The sequence below is a fragment of the Gopherus flavomarginatus genome, chromosome 6 (assembly GCF_025201925.1).
Source record: "Gopherus flavomarginatus isolate rGopFla2 chromosome 6, rGopFla2.mat.asm, whole genome shotgun sequence".
Taxonomy (NCBI): domain Eukaryota; kingdom Metazoa; phylum Chordata; order Testudines; family Testudinidae; genus Gopherus; species Gopherus flavomarginatus.
The window spans coordinates 102,511,036-102,531,087 of NC_066622.1; the positions used below are offsets into that span (position 1 = coordinate 102,511,036).

General features: G+C 40.8%; 1 protein-coding gene across 2 annotated transcripts in view; it reads left to right on the forward strand.

The window, feature by feature from the left end:
- The window catches only part of PCDH15 (protocadherin related 15), a 1,406,570-nt gene that overhangs the window by 1,107,005 nt on the left and 279,513 nt on the right, over positions 1 to 20,052 (forward strand). For both annotated transcript variants that reach the window (XM_050959272.1, XM_050959271.1), the window contains one exon: positions 3,900 to 3,993. In XM_050959272.1, the coding sequence (XP_050815229.1) occupies positions 3,900 to 3,993 (94 nt within the window). The remainder of the gene's footprint in view (positions 1 to 3,899; positions 3,994 to 20,052) is intronic.

The window sequence follows — 20,052 nt, forward strand, 5'->3', positions numbered from 1 at the left end:
ATGCCTCCATTCTAAGGATTGACATACTAGCCTTTTTAATGAAGCTTCAGTTCTGTCTCCTCTGGCAACTAGAATCTGATCTGAGGTAATTAGGAACTTCATTAGCTCCCCATGGAAAGTGATGGATATTTGACTAAAGCCCAAGGAATGACAATGGAATACATGAAACTGAAATGCATACAGTCCATTTGACCTGAGTGCAACACAATATCTCATAATTAAACCATTTCTTCAAGTATGTACAGTTATCTATATAGCTTATCTAGAAAAGATGTATTACAGATGTTAGAGAGGTAAAAAGAGGCTGCCTGGAATAGGGCGGTATGGTACACACTGGAATTAAAAGAAGTAAATCAGTTTATGTTTTCCTGTTCATTTTAAGTCTAAAATTCACAGGTGATAAATGAGCCTGCAGCTGTAGTGTAGTGCTATTGGAGCACTATTTCTTGTGGACATTTTATTTGTCACAAGTATACTTTTCCTTCAGAGTCCAATCATGAAATTTATTTTAACAGGTTACCTGTACTAACATTTTATCACAATAAAAGTACACATTTCTTAACAGGAAGCATTCATGTTGAACATGAGCAAAACATGCAAATCCAATTTCCTTCTGTTTAGATTTTATTAGAGTGTCCTTAAACCTTTATTTTAAGCTGTTTTGTTACATTGAGATTATGGTTATTTCATTACAAAGGGTAGTTGGGGATATGTGTACTATTTAAAAGCAGTGAGTGGTTTTCTCTTTTGTACCTATTCATAGACTTCTGATCTTCTTAAAACGTTGGAAAGGGGCAAATTGCCATCCCAGGACATTCACTGCTGTTTCCATTTTTCTGATTTATAAAAATATTGAAATAAAAAGTTTAGGTTAAAAGTTAAATGATCTTTAATAAGATGAATGTAATCACTAATTGAATTCTCAAGTTTAGTGGCCTCATGCAGAGAACAGTGCATGAGATTAGAGAAGTGGAAGTAAAATATAGAGTATTAATGCATGTTTCCCTTAGTTGTTTAGTAAAATTCTAGAAATAAGTTATTGCTGAGTCAATCTGATTTGATGTTCTTTCCATTTCTGAAAGAAGCTACTAGAGACATTCATGCACCTTAGCATTTGGGGGGTGTGGGTTTGTAGTCATGAGTGACATACGATTTAACACCTTCCTCAAATTCCCCCCATCATGATGATTGAGACTGGATATTATTTTACAGGTCAGTCACTTGATCTTAGGGAAGAGCTCTTAATACTTCCTACTTTATTCCACTGAACCCTATTAGTATTCACTTAAAAGTGTCAGCTTGCTCTAACCTGCTGACCAAAGATAGAGTGCTGGCATAAGAGACTTTAGTCTTCACTGCCAAGGATGTTGGGGAGCTTCCTACCCTGACCTTCTCCTTTCTGATAATAAAGAGGAGTGCTCTTGGAGAGTGAAATGTCAGAAGAAGAGGTGCTGGAGCAAATTTATAATATAAAAACTCAGATTATATAAATCCAAGATGTTTGATGGAGTTTAACTATGAACAGGCTAAGCAATAATAAAAATGTGCAATATCTCTTTAACAACAAACGGGATTACAGATAGCAAATGTTATACTTGTATTTTCAATACTCTCTAAGATTGATACAGCTAGTTATATACAGTAAGCCTTACATCTATACTTGGCAAACTGGTTGAAATGATCAATAAAAACAGAATAAGAAAACACTTGGAGGATCACAACATGATAGCGTCTAACCAGCATAGCTTCTGAAAAGGAAAACTAATCTCTCATAATTCTTGAATGTGTCAATAAAATAGTGAATGAAGAAGATCTGGTAGACATTTATTTAGATTCCAAAAGACCTCTGACAAGTTACTGCACAAGAGATACTCAAGAAGCTAACCAGTCATAAGGTGAGAGGCAAAATATTGTCATGGATCACAAATAGGCTTGGAGATAGAAAACAAAGAATAGGATTAATGCTCAATTTTCATCATAGAAAAATGGTTAATAGCAGGGTTCCTGAAAGTGTGTACTAGGTCCCATATTGTTTAATATATTTATTAATTATCAGGAAAGTGACAGGGTGGGGAGGAGTAGTGAGGTTGCAAAATTTGCCGATAGTGCAAAGTTATTTAAGTTAGTCAGGACAGGAGAAGACTGTGAGAGATTCAGAGAGACCTAGACAACCTCAGTGAAGGAGCAACATGATGGCAAAGGTTCCATTAGAACCATTTACAGGGTTCTACATTAACTCTTCCAACTCAGGAAGGAGACCTGGATGTCATTATAGATAGCTTAATGAAGACTTCTGCTCAGTGTACAGCTGTGGTCAAAAAAGCTAACAAGATATTAGGTTGCATAAGGACTGGGATGTTGAATATTATTACTACCTTTATATAAATCAATGCGGTGACCTCATCTGGAATGCTCTGTGCCCTACTGTTCACCTCATCTTAAAATTGATATTGCTATACGAGGAGGAGTTCAAAGGGTGATGAGAATGATCATATGGAGAGCCTTAGAAATAAATGAATAAGAGGGGACATGATAAACATCTATAAAATAATGCATGGAACAAGGAAGGTAGATGGGGAATGTCTGTCTCTTCTTCCCGTTTCATAAGAGAAGAACCAGGGGACATTCAATGAAGTTAAAAGGTGGGAAATTCAAAACTGATAAAAGGAAATACTTTTCCACACAATATATAATTAAATTGTGGAACACACTGGCACATTCTCATTGAGACCAAGAATTTACCAAGATTCAGGAAGGGATTTATATGGATAACAAGCGTATCCAGGTTCATTGTCATTAAATATAACAAAAAATTGTGGAAGGAATATTAAACATCATGCTTCAGAGTTTAAGACAGTTTCTAACTATTAAATACCAAGCCAAGACCAAATGTGGTGGACAGATTATGACACATCTGCCTGATGTGGTGCTCTTACCTACCTCTAAATCATTGGGTGCTAGCCACTGTCAGAGACAGGATACTGGACTAGATTTATCTCAGGTCTGATTCTCTATGGCAGTTCTTACAGACTGTGGGAAAACTACAAGAAAAATAGCTGTATCTCTCAAGATGAAATAGAGATGAGCCTGCCTACAAAATGAGGATTAACTGCTAATTTTGTGATGATTATGAGTTGTAGTCCACAATGAGTATCTGTTCTTGTTCCTTGGCACCACAAAGCAGTTCAAGAAGTTATTTGGGCTCTTGACCATAGAGATCTGGGATAAATTTGACTCTGCTTTGTTTGTCTTTGCTATTTACATCCATTTTTGTTTTGTAGTGCTTTGGCCTAAATGCAGTAGGTTGATTTATTCTCCTTTACACACCACGTGCACTGGGGACAATCTTTTATTATTGGGGAATACAGTACCTGTACTGGTGAGCACTGAAAAGAATTGACTCATTGCATACTTATGCAATGAATGGAAAAGTAAACTTTTCTGTAAAATGTTCAATGAATCCTTGTGAGAGACATTCCATAGTTTATTACAAATAATCTAAATGCTTTTCTGTCAGAGCTATCAGAAATCTGCTGTGATGAATATACTGCTTGAGATTCTCTCTTGTAGTTTATGAGAGCTGTACAAACCCTTTGAGTGAATGACAGCCTTGTGTTCAGTCTGGGACTATCTATCATATAATCTTGTACATCATCAGGTCACTACTTTAACCCTAAATTATTCATGTATGCAGCCATAAAGCATTAGAAATAGGCTCATCATTTTACAAGTATTTACCCATCCAAAGCCTTCACCCTATTATAATGTATCCTAAAAGCTTAAGGAATATTTGCTCAAAGGAAAACTTTTATCTAAAACATAGTAGTGGAACAAAAGAACTTGCTAGTTTTTAAAACTATTGTGATATAATGTAATTTAATGTTTTGTTTTATTACTAGTTCTGGACTTCTTGCCTTAGGAAAGCCCTTGGACAGAGAAAGCACTGATCGCTACATTTTGATTGTTACAGCCTCGGATGGCAGACCAGATGGGGTGAGTTTCTATTGAGAGTTTGTTATCATACCAAGATGTTGGGAGCTGGAAATAATATAACCATAGAATCTTTTATCTGGGTCTTGAATGAATAGATCTATGACATGCAGCAATTTCTCTATATGCAAGAAAGGTTTATGTAGGTACCTCCCATGCACCATTTTGAAAACGTACCACTTTTAAACACTAAAACAAAAATGATTTTGCCAGCTCACTTTTGACATTTCTTTGTTCTGCAATAGCAAGAATAAATACAATAAATGCAACTGTTTGAGTCATCCAGCTATGTGGGATCTTGTGACCATTCAATTTCCCTGATACTTGGAGTCCAGTCTCCCTAAACTTGTCGTCTTCTGCATACCAAAAGAGCTCCCTTTTATCGTGTGCAGTCATATTCTTTGTTGTTTTCTCTGTCCTATTAAATGTATTACTCCATCTTAGTTCAGAATTTGCACATGGCAAATGCTGTCCTAGTTAATTTTTTTAAAGTACTTAAGGAAATCAATTTGCATGAGTGTTTCCCAAACTTTTTATGAACTATAACAGGCATTTTTCTTTTACTTGGAAGTTGGCAAGAAATTTGCAACTTATCCGTTAGGAGTTTTTGACTTCTTTTTCTGCATGTTCTGCCAGAGGCAGTTAGACACTTGACAATGTGTCGAGAAGTTAGATTAATCTCTCTCTCATTACATTCTAATGATTTTTTAAATTACCTATTGTTATTTTGCTTCCCTTAAACTCTCTCTGCTTGTGTATTGTTAGCTTCTGCAGTCTTCAGAGAGAGGATCATCCATCTTTAGTGTTTGGAAAGCACCTTGCACATAGTTCAGTCTATAATAAATAAATAATTTTGTTGAATTACTGGCTGTTCATTTCAGGTTTCTGAACCACTTTTTCGGAACCTTAACTAAAGAACTAGAAGAAAATCATTTTACCTCTCTAAAAATGAATTTGAAGCATATCATCTAGTATATTTTGGCACATTTAATGAAACTGTAATATGGTTCTTAAAATATTATTACCCACACAAAAGCGTCATTAATTCAGATTACATCTACACTGCTCACTCCTTAAGGCAGTGAGTGCAAAGAGTACGTATGCCACCCGTATCTCTCCCCCAGCATGGGTATCAATAGCAGTATAGACAGTGAGGCACTGCTGAAGTGAGTAAAGATATGCCTGAACCCTTAGGGTATGTACTACTAGGTATATACCTACATGGCTCTCTACTTGCCCAAGCAATGTCTTCTCATCTACACTGCCAAAAGTAGCAGTGTAGTGTCCCTCTGCCAGTGCCCAGAGCCTTTCACTGCCATATGTAGCTACACACCATAATGTGATACCTAGTTTTGCACTGTGGCGTGTAACAATATGTACCCCACATGCTGCCGTAAATGGTGTGAAGTATAGATGTACCTTCAGAGTGAAGGTCCATCCAGTACAGTTCCTGACAATAAGACAAATATTAAAAAGGGAGGAAATCATATGATAAAGTAACACTCACACACAACACAAGTCTCTGAGCATTAGCCCACTGTACTTGTGAACCCACACCAACACACAGTAACACCACATTTCTTTTAGTGGAACAATATAATTATCTTCAGTGTGTGTATCAAAAAGCTGAAAATCACATTTTATAATTATACAGATATCTGTATCTAAAATGTCTTTATCCTCGTAAGTAGAAAACTGGATGAGGTAGTAGTGGGTGTGGAGATATTAGTTGGCATTGCAGGGGCACTTGTCAAAGAAAGGTCAATAGACAAAGGTCATTCTTAAAGTCTGCAGAAAACCCAAGATGAAACTTTCCCATTCTACAATCTTAACAGATGCACAAGAGTGGAGTAATTCTTTTGCAGATCTTTCATGATGGAAATTAAAAATTGGAAGAGAAATGGTTAAAAGTACCTTGGCTGAGTGTTGTTTTTCTGAACCTGCTAGAAGTGCAGCACAGAATGGCTCCTCCCTGCAGGAGAAAGAGACAAATATGACTTAAGTCATTTTTGCACCTCTCCATTTTGTGCACTTCTAGGAGTGACAAGGCTGCTCTACATTATGGCACCCCATCCCCCAGACTGACTATGGGCTGATTCTCAGCAGTAAAAAAAAAATCCCTGTACTGCTGAGTGCTATTAGGATCATCCTGCTTTCAGTTGCTGGCACATCTCCTGTGTTGGAGCTTACAGCCCTTTCATATAGGGGAACCCATGGTTGTCCCACACAGTTTCTGCTTGGGGCAAAATCTCCCCAGTGTGGTGAATTTTTACAGCACCATAGCAATATACAGGAGCCATAACAAGACCCAGCATCTCAGCCCTTCTCTTAATAGTCTACATAAAATAATATTAAAGTAATTATTGTCTTAATACTTTACTTTTTTGACACTTCGAACCCTTCTCCATCGTTTAACCTCTATGAGCTCAGCTGCTTTTCCAGTGGTCATTTTCATTTTCAGCACAGTGGCCATTTTCATCTCTTACTTTCTATAGCAAAAAATAAATCTGGAGAGTTTAACAACTCCTATTATGGTTTTGGTTATAGAAAGACTATAGTCTGCTGCTAGAATAGTTGAAAATATTTTCCTCCTTTTTTGAGCTTAAAACCCATCCCTCCATCACCTCTTGCTCACCCTACATCTCTTAATTCAACTTTTAAAGTAAAATCTAGTGTTATAGCAGCCCAGCCACTTCTGAAGTACTGCTGAGTGTAGCAGCAGGGCTGGAGTTGAATGAAATGTGACTTTTTTTTCCCCTTTGAAGTTAAATTGCCTAAAGTGCTGCAAAGGAACCATTGTATTCATCTCCCAGCCTTGTCCCCAACCTCTTCAGGCATCTGAGCTGATGTACAGCTTCCCTTTCACATGAAAAGTAACTGACTTTCCTTTATGTGTGGAAAGTGAAACTTCATTAATGCCCAATTATCTATGCAGCTTGGTGGCCAGGTGGGCAGTTCCTTCAGAGATCAGGTGCCATTTTGTCATATGTGAAAAAACTTCACTGTCATTAAATGATCTAATGAAAAAACTGGTGATGGCATTCCTGTGTGGTGTGGGGGTTTTATACAAAAGGAAAACATCACCCAAAGTCACAGCTGGGCAGTCAGATACTTGGTGTTCATAGACCTGTTCTAATGTCAATCAAAAATATTCAGTGGTCCTTTGCTGTTGGGTAAGATATTTTAAATCCAAGGTGGAGTGGGGAGTTCACAAGTGAAATCTCATTGACTCACGTGGTGCTGTTCTTTTTCTCATATTGACTATTATAGATAGGAAACAATGGTTACTTTTTTATGAATGAGGATTACTGCAGTTTTTCTTCTAACTGTTCCACTTTAGACTTTGTTACAGAGGCATATTCTTTTTTGGAAAAACACTGGTGTGGTATTACTTATGAAGAGTAACACTATAGTGGGAGGAAGGCTTGTTTCAAGTACCTAAACATTGTTTAAGGAATAAAACTACTTATTACATATTTAAACACCATTATCTGGCATAATAATCTGATTTGTTTCCATCCAGCAATATGCTACCAAAATTAAAATAATTAAGTAGATTCAAATATACATGGAAAAGCTTAGCTTTTACATTTAATGCAAAATCTGCTTTAAGAATTAACATGTAGAGCAAGGAAAATTACTTTTGTTTTCCGTAAAAAAAAAATTCCTCTCCTTAATTGTAGCATGGACATTTGGTTTTGGGACATTTTACACTCCCATTGTTCAGAGTAAGTATTAGGACCAATGGTTGAATAATCATTTTAAAATTTAAGTCATATTATCTCATTCAGGGTTTCCAAGAACACAGACATTTAGGAAATATGTGAGAACTCCTATTCAGAGCGGAACAAGCAAACACTTTTTTATATTTTCTTTCATTTATACATATTTTGGCAGTTTTAAAGTTGATTGAATTCTGTGTGCCTTCAGCAATTGAATGCACTGGACAGTTTCAGTACCATGCCCTAGTTGTTTCAGTTTGATTGACATTTTCAGCTTAACTGTCTTGCGAATGAGAACTTCAACTGATGTTAGTCAGTTTTCTTTTGACTTTTTCTTGTCCAGTTTCTAAATAATGTATAAAATAGTTGCCTTCCACCTCTTCCCCCAAACCCCCACCCCACCTCGTTCCACCCTCGCTCTGCCCCCACTCCATCCCTTCCTCTAAGGCTGCACCCACACCCCACCTCTTCCCTGCCTCTTTCTGCTCCCTCTGCATGCTGTGAAGCAGCTGATCCACAGCAGGTAGGAGGCACTGTATCATAACCTTAGTCCCAGATTTGGACCTTAGCGTCCAAAATATGGGGGTTAGCATAAAAACCTCCAAGCTTAGTTACCAGCTTGGACCTGGTACCTGCTGCCACCACCCAAAAAATTAGAGTGTTTTGGGGCACTCTGGTCCCCTTGAAAAACCTTCCCTGGGGACCCCAAGACCCAAATCCCTTGAGTCTCACAACAAAGGGAAATAATCCTTTTTCCCTTCCCCCCTCCAGGTGCTCCTGGAGAGATACACAGACACAAGCTCTGTGAATTCAAACAGAGTGAATCTCCCTCTCTGTTCCCAATCCTGGAAACAAAAAGTACTTTCCTATTCCCCCAGAGGGAATGCAAAATCAGGCTAGCAATCCAACACACAGATCTCCCCGATTTCTTCCTCCCACCAATTCCCTGGTGAGTACAGACTCAATTTCCCTGAAGTAAAGAAAACTCCAACAGGTCTTAAAAGAAAGCTTTATATAAAAAGAAAGAAAAATACAAATGGGCTCTCTGTATTAAGATGATACAATACAGGGTCGATTGCTTAAAAGAATATTGAATAAACAGCCTTATTCAAAAAGAAGACAAATCAAAGCACTCCAGCACTTATATTCATGCAAATACCAAAGAAAAGAAAACCATAGAACTTACTATCTGATCTCTTTGTCCTTACACTTAGAAACAGAAGACTAGAAAGTAGAAAGTACTTCTCCAAAGCTCAGAGAAAACAGGCAGGCAGACAAAAGACTTAGACACTCAATTCCCTCCACCCAAAGTTGAAAAAATCCGGTTTCCTGATTGGTCCTCTGGTCAGGTGCTTCAGGTGAAAGAGACATTAACCCTTAGCTATCTGTTTATGACACGCCCCCCAAATTGCAGACAGTGGGGAAGCTCACTGGCGGCGATTTCCTTCTAGAACTTGAAAATAAACAGATTAATACAACACATACACCTTTACATATACTCCTAAGTATATAACTAACAGACTTCTACATTTTAAGAACACTTTTTAACTACTGAATTCTGGGAAACTCTCACGGGAGAGTGCATCAGCTACTTTGTTAGAAGCTCCTGTGATGTGTTGAATTTCAAAATCAAAATCTTGGAGAGCTAAACTCCAACGAAGAAGTTTCTTGTTGTTCCCCTTGGCAGTATGAAGCCACTTTAGTGCAGCATGGTCAGTTTGTAGTTGGAACCGCCGTCCCCAAACATATGGGCGTAGCTTTTCCAGGGCGTACACAATGGCATAGCATTCCTTTTCACTGACTGACCAGTGACTTTCCCTCTCAGACAGTTTCTTGCTGAGAAACACGACAGGATGGAAGTTGTGATCTGTTGCTTCTTACATGAGCACTGCTCCTATACCACGCTCAGATGCATCTGTGGTTACTAGGAATGGTTTGTCAAAATCCGGGGCCCTGAGCACAGGGTTAGACATGAGCATCGCCTTAAGCTGGGTAAAGGCCTTTTGACACTTATCAGTCCACTTAACGGCATTTGGCTGGGTCTTTTTGGTCAGGTCGGTCAATGGGGCAGCGATTTGGCTGTAGTGTGGTACAAATCGCCTGTAGTATCTGGCCAAGCCTAAGAAGGATTGGACCTGCTTCTTTGACTTTGGGACAGGCCACTTTTGGATAGCATCCACCTTGGCCTGTAGGGGGTTTATGGTTCCTCGACCCACCTGGTGCCCCAGGTAAGTCACTCTGTTTTGGCCTATTTGACACTTTTTGGCCTTAACAGTTAGTCCGGCCTGCCTGATGCGCTCAAAGACCTTTTCCAGGTGTAGTAGGTGTTCGGGCCAGGAGTCTGAAAAAATGGCCACATCATCGAGGTAGGCAACTGCAAATTCTCCCAGTCCAGCTAGTAGACCATCTACCAGCCTCTGGAAGGTGGCGGGTGCATTTCGAAGGCCGAAAGGAAGGACATTGAATTCATACACCCCCGCATGGGTGACGAATGCTGACCTCTCCTTGGCAGGTTCATCTAGCGGTACTTGCCAGTACCCCTTGGTTAAGTCTATTGTAGAGATGAACTGGGCACGTCCCAACTTCTCCAATAGCTCATCGGTACGTGGCATTGGATAGTTGTCCGGACGAGTTACAGCATTTAGCTTATGGTAGTCCACGCAAAAGCGTATTTCCCCATCTGGTTTGGGTACCAGAACCACTGGAGATGCCCATGCACTGGTAGATGAGCGGATTATACCCATCTGTAGCACGTTCTGGATCTCCCGTTCTATAGCAGCTTGGGCATGAGGAGACACTCGGTAGGGTGGGGTTCTGATTGGGTGAGCATTACCTGTATCAATGGAGTGGTATGCCCGTTCAGTCCGTCCTGGGGTGGCTGAGAACAATGGGGCGAAGCTAGTGCACAGCTCCTTGATTTGTTGCCGCTGCAGACGTTCCAGGGTGGTTGAGAGGTTCACCTCTTCCACGCCACCATCTTTTTTCCCGTCGTAGTAGACACCGTCAGGCCACTCAGCATCATCTCCCTGGACTGTAAACTGACAAACCTGTAAGTCTCTGGAATAGAAAGGCTTGAGAGAATTAACATGGTACACTTTAGGCTTTAGTGAGGAATTGGGAAATGCTATGAGGTAGTTTACAGCTCCCAGGCGCTCTTGGACCGTGAAGGGCCCTTCCCATGATGCTTCCATCTTATGGGCCTGTTGCGCCTTCAAGACCATAACCTGGTCTCCTACCTTGAAGGAACGTTCTCTGGCATGTCTGTCATACCAGGCCTTTTGCTCTTTTTGAGCATCCTTTAGGTTCTCTCTAGCAAGGGCTAAAGAGTGTCGGAGGGTGCTTTGTAGGTTGCTTACAAAGTCCAGAATGTTAGTTCCTGGAGAAGGCGTAAACCCCTCCCATTGCTGCTTCACCAACTGTAATGGCCCCTTAACCTCGTGACCATACACAAGTTCAAATGGTGAAAACCCTAAACTGGGATGTGGTACAGCCCTGTAGGCAAACAGCAACTGCTGCAACACTAGGTCCCAATTATTGGAGAATTCGTTGATGAATTTTCGTATCATGGCCCCCAAAGTTCCATTGAACCTTTCCACCAGGCCATTGGTTTGATGGTGGTACGGGGTGGCAACCAAGTGATTCACCCCATGAGTTTCCCACAGTTTTTCCATGGTCCCTGCCAGGAAATTAGACCCTGAATCTGTAAGGATGTCAGAGGGCCAACCTACCCTGGCAAAGATGTCTGTTAGGGCCAGGCTGTCATAAACAGATAGCTAAGGGTTAATGTCTTTTTCACCTGAAGCACCTGACCAGAGGACCAATCAGGAAACCGGATTTTTTCAACTTTGGGTGGAGGGAAGTTTGTGTCTGAGTCTTTTGTCTTTTGTCTGCCTGCCTGCTTTCTCTGAGCTTTGGAGAAGTAGCTCTACTTTCTAATTTTCTGTTTCTAAGTGTAAGGACAAAGAGATCAGATAGTAAGTTCTATGGTTTCTTTTCTTTGGTATTTGCATGAATATAAGTGCTGGAGTGCTTTGATTTGTATTTTTTTTTGAATAAGGCTGTTTATTCAATATTCTTTTAAGCAATTGACCCTGTGTTGTATCATCTAAATACAGAGAGAACATTTGTATGTATTTTTCTTTCTTTTTATATAAAGCTTTCTTTTAAGACCTGTTGGAGTTTTTCTTTACTTCAGGGAAATTGAGTCTGTACTCACCAGGGAATTGGTGGGAGGAAGAAATCGGGGAGATCTGTGTGTTGGATTGCTAGCCTGATTTTGCATTCCCTCTGGGGGAATAGGAAAGTACTTTTTGTTTCCAGGACTGGAAACAGAGAGGAGGAGTCCCTCTGTGTAGTTTCACAGAGCTTGTGTCTGTGTATCTCTTCAGGAGCACCTGGAGGGGGGAAGGGAAAAAGAATTATTTCCCTTTGTTGTGAGACTCAAGGGATTTGGGTCTTGGGGTCCCAGGGAAGGTTTTTCAGGGGGACCAGAGTGCCCCAAAACACTCTAATTTTTGGGTGGTGGCAGCAGGTACCAGGTCCAAGCTGGTAACTAAGCTTGGAGGTTTTTATGCTAACCCCCATATTTTGGACGCTAAGGTCCAAATCTGGGACTAAGGTTATGATACAGGCACACAGTGTTAGCCCTGGTGTTGCCTAGAGCTACTGCTTCCGGCCATCGGGTAGCAAAGTCCACTAAAGTCAGTACGTACTGCTTTCCTCTGGGCGTCTTTTTTGGGAAAGGGCCCAGAATATCCACAGCTACTAGCTGAAATGGGACCTCAATTATGGGGAGTGGCTGGAGAGGGGCCTTGACCTGGTCTTGAGGCTTTCCCACTCTTTGGCATACCTCACAAGACCGGACATACTTGGCAACGTCCTTGCCCATCCCCTCCCAGTGGAAGGACTTCCCCAACCGGTCCTTGGTTCTGTTCACCCCAGCATGGCCACTGGGATGATCATGGGCTAAGCTTAAGAGCTTCCCCCGGTACTTAGTTGGAACCACCAACTGTTTTTGCGGCTGCCATTCTTCCCGGTGTCCACCAGAAAGAATTTCCTTGTATAAAAGTCCTTGGTCTATAACAAACCGGGATCGATTAGAAGAGCTGAGAGGTGGTGGGGTGCTCCGTGCCGCCGCCCAAGCTTTCTGAAGGCTGTCATCCGCTTCCTGCTCAGCCTGGAACTGTTCCCTTGAGGCTGGGGTCACCAGTTCTTCCTCAGACTGTGGACTTGGGCTTGGTCCCTCTGGAAGCGATGTAGGTGATGGGGTTGTTTCCGTTGCTGGTGCACCTGAGGGTATTTCAGGCTGTGGCTGAGCCTTTTGGGTATGGCTGTCTGTTGCTTCTGCCAGTTTTGGCTCGCTGGCGCCCTCTGGCGTTGAGTTTGAAGATGGGGTTGCAATGGCTGGTGCTGGTTGCTGTTCCAGTTCCGGGCCTGGGACTGGAGGTGCTGTGGCTGTTTCAGTGGTTGGCATGGAATCCGGGTCCACTACCTCTGTCTGGGTCTCTGGTAACACAGACGGGGCCTCTGTGGACGGCTCAGGAACAGGAATGGGTCTGGAAGCTTGCCTGGTTTGGCTACGTGTAACCATTCCCACTCTCTTGGCCCGCCTCACCTGGTTGGCCAAGTCTTCCCCCAGTAGCATGGGGATAGGATAATTGTCATAGACTGCAAAAGTCCACATTCCTGACCAGCCTTTGTACTGGACAGGCAGTTGAGCTGTAGGCAAGTCTACAGCTTGTGACATGAAGGGGTAAATTGTAACTTTGGCCTTTGGGTTGATGAATTTGGGGTCAACGAAGGATTGGTGGATAGCTGACACTTGTGCCCCTGTGTCTCTCCACGCAGTAACCTTCTTTCCGCCCACTCTCAAATTTTCCCTTCGCTCCAAGGGTATTTGAGAGGCATCCGGGCCTGGGGATCTTTGGTGTGATGGTGGTGTAATGAATTGCACTCGCATGGTGTTCTTGGGACAGTTGGCCTTGATATGTCCCAGTTCATTACACTTAAAGCATCTTCCATCTGATGGGTCACTGGGCCGAGGTGAGTTACTGGAGACTGGTGAGGTTGAAGGGTAGGGTATCTGTGGCTTTACTTGGGTGGTATGTGGGGTCTTTGGCTGTCCTCGGTTGTAGGGTTTATGGTCTGTGTGCCCCCTGGGGTAATCGTTCCCCTTGACAGTAGCTTTCTTGCTTTCTGCCAGTTCCATCCATTTGGCTCCAATCTCCCCGCCTCAGCGATATCTTTGGGATTTCCATCTTGTATGTACCGTGTGATGTCTTCAGGAACACCATCCAAGAACTGCTCCATTTGTATGAGGAGGTGCAGTTCTTCCAAGGTTTGAATGTTGTTTCCTGTTATCCAGGCCTCATAGTTTTTTGCAATGTAGTAGGCGTGTTTGGGAAATGACACCTCTGGTTTCCACTTTTGGGTTCTGAAACGCCGACGGGCATGATCTGGGGTTATCCCCATTCTGTATCTGGCCTTGGTTTGAAAAAGGTTATAGTCATTCATTTGCTGCTTAGGCATTTCAGCTGCCACCTCTGCTAAAGGTCCACTGAGCTGTGACCTCAATTCTACCATGTACTGGTCTTCAGGAATGCTGTACCCAAGACAGGCTCTTTCAAAATTTTCCAAGAAGGCCTCGGTGTCATCACCTGCCTTGTAGGTGGGAAATTTCCTGTGCTGTGGAGCAATAATGGGCGCCGGGTTGTTAGGGTTGGCTGGCACATGCAGCCCAGCTTTTGCCAACTCCAGTTCACGTTTTCTCTGTTTTTCCTTCTCTTCATTCTCTTTTTGTTGTTTTTTCCATTTCTCGGCGGTGGGCCAACTCTTCTTCTTCTTGTTTTCTTTTGTGTGCTGCCTGTTTGATTTGTTCTTCTCTTTCTTTCATCTCCATCTGTCGCCTGTGTTCAGCTTCTTTGATTTGTTCTTCGGCCTCAATTTTTGCCTTAGAAGTCATGGTTCCTGTTTTCTTGTGTTGGGGTGCCCTCCGGTGTTTATCTTCTGAACTGCAGGTTCTCTGTTGCCTCCTGAAGTCTGCCTAGCAACAGTGTTTTTTTCCTTTTCTCTCTCTAGCTAATTTTCAATGAAGGGAAACCAGAAAAACCACTTTATTTGCATGCATATAAGTGCTGGTACTTGCCTCCTAATGGGAGGGCTATTGCATGACAAAAGACCCTCAACAGTTTGGTAATGGCTTCTCGCTTAACATGCAAGCCACAAACTGCCAGAGAGAGCAGAAAAAAAAATTCTCTCTGGTTCCCTTTTAAAACCAACTGTTTCTCTCTGCTAAAAAGCCCTTAGCAGAGAAGAGAAAAATATAATATTCCTGCTGGCTTCTGGATTCTGTCTATATCCCACCGCTGCCACCATATCATAACCTTAGTCCCAGATTTGGACCTTAGCGTCCAAAATATGGGGGTTAGCATAAAAACCTCCAAGCTTAGTTACCAGCTTGGACCTGGTACCTGCTGCCACCACCCAAAAAATTAGAGTGTTTTGGGGCACTCTGGTCCCCCTGAAAAACCTTCCCTGGGACCCCAAGACCCAAATCCCTTGAGTCTCACAACAAAGGGAAATAATTCTTTTTCCCTTCCCCCCTCCAGGTGCTCCTGAAGAGATACACAGACACAAGCTCTGTGAATTCAAACAGAGTGAATCTCCCTCTCTGTTCCCAATCCTGGAAACAAAAAGTACTTTCCTATTCCCCCAGAGGGAATGCAAAATCAGGCTAGCAATCCAACACACAGATCTCCCCGATTTCTTCCTCCCACCAATTCCCTGGTGAGTACAGACTCAATTTCCCTGAAGTAAAGAAAACTCCAACAGGTCTTAAAAGAAAGCTTTATATAAAAAGAAAGAAAAATACAAATGGGCTCTCTGTATTAAGATGATACAATACAGGGTCGATTGCTTAAAAGAATATTGAATAAACAGCCTTATTCAAAAAGAAGACAAATCAAAGCACTCCAGCACTTATATTCATGCAAATACCAAAGAAAAGAAAACCATAGAACTTACTATCTGATCTCTTTGTCCTTACACTTAGAAACAGAAGACTAGAAAGTAGAAAGTACTTCTCCAAAGCTCAGAGAAAACTGGGAGGGGGATAAGTTGATCAGTGGGTTGCTAGTGGGGGGCGGGGTTTGGAGCGGACGTGGCAGAGAGCTTGGCTGCCAGTGTGTGGTAAGCACCCACTATTTTTTTTCCGTGGGTGCTCCAGGGCTGGAGCACCCATGGAGTTGGTGCCTATGATGTGTAGCATTAAGGGATTAGATTATATGTCACAACTCATTATGTAAGTCTGGGGCAGATGCCCAGTGCACATACTCCATAGGAAAGATATATAGTTACCAGATAAATGGCTTGGAAAAGGACTTAAAAAGAAGGTGTTCATTAAAGGAAACAGAGCGGGAACAGTGGGGCAGGGGAAGAGAGTTGAGAGTCCTATAAATGGTATGGCAGGGAGCCAACCCCCTTTTTTTATATTCCGCCTTAGCCCTCCTATGGGGAGCAAGGATAGTAAGGTTCCACCAATAGATTGGCTGGTAGACCTGGAGAGAAAAAGAGGGTGGCTGGTGGAAGCTCCCAGGTATTTACTGAATAAACATAAGGTTACCTACATTGTATACTTTTATCTACTGGGTAATCCCAGACATTTAATAATAAAATTGTGGCCTGATTAAAACCATATCAAGTGTTTCCTATCCTTCTTTCAGTATAGCTGGACAAACAAAGTATGCTGAATTTTTGTAAGAAGCAAGCAATCCTATTCTGTGCTATTTAAGAACTTAATATAACAATGTGTGTGTGTTTCTTCATTTGTATGTGAGACGAGTATATAATGTACTGCAAGATCATTAATTTACTGCTCTTTGTATTTAAGGAACACAGAAAGGTGGATGTGTTTGTTGTGGTCTTGCAAGTAACTTACAGAAGACATATATAGCAATGATTAATAAAAAAATTAGGAACTGTGAAAAGTGGAAATTAGGTGCCAAACTCTTGACTACAGAGCACAAGAAAATGGTGTTTGTAGAAGGTCCTGTCTATTTTTCACAGCAGTGTCCTTCCAGAATGTCCAGTGGCTTAAAATCAATATCTGTTCATCTTACAATACTGTTGAAGGGCTGTCACAGACTGTTAATGAAAACTGTAAAATATTGTGATGTGAAATGGAATGTTTTGTAGTACATTCCATCCTTGCATTTACTTCTAGCCAAACATGAGGCAGAGGCAGAACTGGATAATAAAATAATATTCCTGTCCACAAGGCCATGAGATGCGCAGGTGAACATAGTGTATCTTAGCTGTGTAATTCTCTTTCTTAATGCATCTTATCCTTCACCAAAACAAATCAACACCACTTTTAGTGGAGAAAAAAGATTCAGTCCCTGGGCTATATAGGATAAATTATATTATCCAAGCAGCAAAGAGTCCTGTGGCACCTTATAGACTAACTGATGTATTGGAGCATAAGCTTTCATGGGTGAATACCCACTTCATCAGATGCATGGCAGAGGGGCATTGCTGGCACATGATGTCATATATCACATTGGTAGATGTGCAGGTGAATGAGCTCACACCATCAGGGGTGAACATGTAAATATAGCTTTCTTAAGTTTAATATACAAAAATCCTGCCATGTAGAGCAGGTTCTTTTTCAGTCAAATAAGACCCTGGACTTTTTGCTCATATCTTATTACTTACTAACTCCTTTGTATTTTAAGATGATAGTCTTTGTATTAGACTTTGTCTAAACTAATAAACTTGTTTGACATCAAAGCTAAGAATATTCACTTTCCTGTGGCAAACAATACGTTCATTAATTCCCAGTTTCCAATTAAATGGCAGGGTACAAATAAAGTAAGTGACATTTTCTTTATATTTATCTTCTATTCTTTAACATTTATGAGAGCCTTGCATACTTAGAGCAAAATATATTTGTGTAGTCTATTTAAATATTGTGTTTGTTGCTTAGAGATGAATTATGAATATAAGAACTCTTTCAGTTGGCTTAAGAAAGCTATAAATTGCAGATGTTCATATTTTATTAGACATTTATTATATGTGTGAAGAATCCATTGTTTGCTTCAGCAGCAAATAGGAAGTACTCAATCCTTTTGAGAAGTTGCACTGTTGCTGGCTTTTCATGTTACACATTCCAGTGATAACTTTAACTCTGACCTATAAAACTTTATTTTTTTAAAAAATCAGTGTAGCTACTTACATGGAGATTATGAAAAGTTGAAAAATGTACATGCAGATATTGTAGCATGGGATCTGCATTACTGACATCCAGCCCTGTATGCCTCCTAATGTAGTCACTACACCTCTATAGAAAATGCATCAGGACATACATAGAAATAATAGTAAGTTGTATTTTCTTCCCCTCTCTCTCTAATCCTGATTCAGTAAAGTGCTTAAGCAGGTATCTAAATCCATCCCTATTTAGGAAACCACTTAAGCATATGCTCATGTCCCATTGACTTAAATAGTAATTAAGCACACATTTTATGTTAAGAACATGCTTAAATGCTTTTTTTTTTTTTAATTGGAGTCTCTGCTTCCATAGAGACTCCTGCTTTAGTGGTGAACGGTGCTATTTTTTGCATTTTGTTTTTTTAAATACCCCATGCACAAGATAGTGGCTTGTACTCTTTGCCTATCAAATGATGAAATGTAACTTTTTTGGATTATGAACGGAGAGGAATGGATAAAATGTTTCAGGTTCTGATACTATTTCTGAATCTTGAATTGATGTGCTTCAAACTTTGTGTGAAACTTTTCATTAATTCTGAGTATTAACTTTAAATGTTGGGAAGCACATAGATTAGGTTTGATGTTGATCAGTTATTAGGAGGTTCAAATTAGGCTTTCAAATTAAACTCTAATTGCAATCTTACATATCCAGCTCACATTACACTGGGAGAAGCTGAGAATCAAGTGGAGAGGTCAAACAGCAATGTTGTAGGATGCTGAGCTGGGGAAGTTTCAGAAATGTGTGGAGGCAGCTGAAGTATGCATAAGAGTGAGAATCTGACTCTTCCTGATTCACGAGGCTCTGATATGTATGATTCAGCATTTTTTTACTAACAAGACAAGAAAGCCTGCTGTAAAAGAGTAAACATCTACTCCTAACTGGATACACTTAACTCATGTATTTCTTTCAGTATTGATTTTGTTCCGTTAGCTTTATAAGGCAAGAGTAACTCTCACAATTTTCATATTCACCAGAATTTTCTCTGATGAAGGTGGAAGAATAGATGAGTGTTTAAACAATCTCCATCTCTGTGTCTGTGCAGTAGAAGCTTCTTTGTTAGAAGAATGTCCTCATTATGCAAAAAGTGAATCATGGATTACATGACTTTCAGAGCAATCACAGCATTGGTACCTGCAGTAGGAAATCGATGGTGTGAAATATGATGGAGCTGGCTGACCATACATGAAACTGAGCTGCATGCAACTGGCTGTGGAAAGGAAGGTCTCCCTCACAATGTATGCATTTACCCTCTTCCTACCCCACCAAAAAAGTGTACCCTAAACTGTGGGCCTTCCCTCATATTAACTGTTGTGCCAGGTGATTACTCTTGCGGCTGTTGAAAGGCCGTATGACCCACAGTTTACTTGCCGGCTCTATTTTCTGCTCATTGATAGGCTAAAAAGAGGCCCTGTAATTCACCCTAGTTGCTTACTGAAGGATATTTTAGGATATACTTGTCACTCTTTTGCTGTGGGTGCTAGTCATGACACTGTTGCTCTGGAGCCCCTTATTGGAATACACCCCCCCACACACATTTTAGTAAACAACTCATATTAGGTCTCATTCTCATCTCTAATAGAGATTGGCTTAAGCCCTGAAGCATGAGGCTTAATAATCCTTCCACAACATTTTTATTACGTGTATATTCTATATGTCCATATAAATGTCCAAATTGTTTTAGAATCTTAAGTTCTTGACCTCAATGACTTCCTGTGGCAGTGAATTCCACAGTTCAATTATACAGAGTTTTAAAAAATTATTTCCTTTTATCATTTTAGAATTTCCCTCCTTTCAATTTCATTGACGGTCCCCTTGTTCTTGTGTTTTGAGACTGGGAGGACAGATGCTTCCAATCTAGCTTCCCAATAGCATTCAATATTATATGTACTTTTGTCTTGTCCCATCTTATTCATCTTCTTTCTAAGGTAAACAATCCTGATCTTTTCCATCTCTCTTCCTATGAGTATTGTTCCATGTGCATGATCATTCTCATCTTTCTTTTAACCTCCTGTAGTTCAGCAATATCACATATATAATTACATAAGAACTTGCCAAAAACAGCATCAGCCCTGCAAT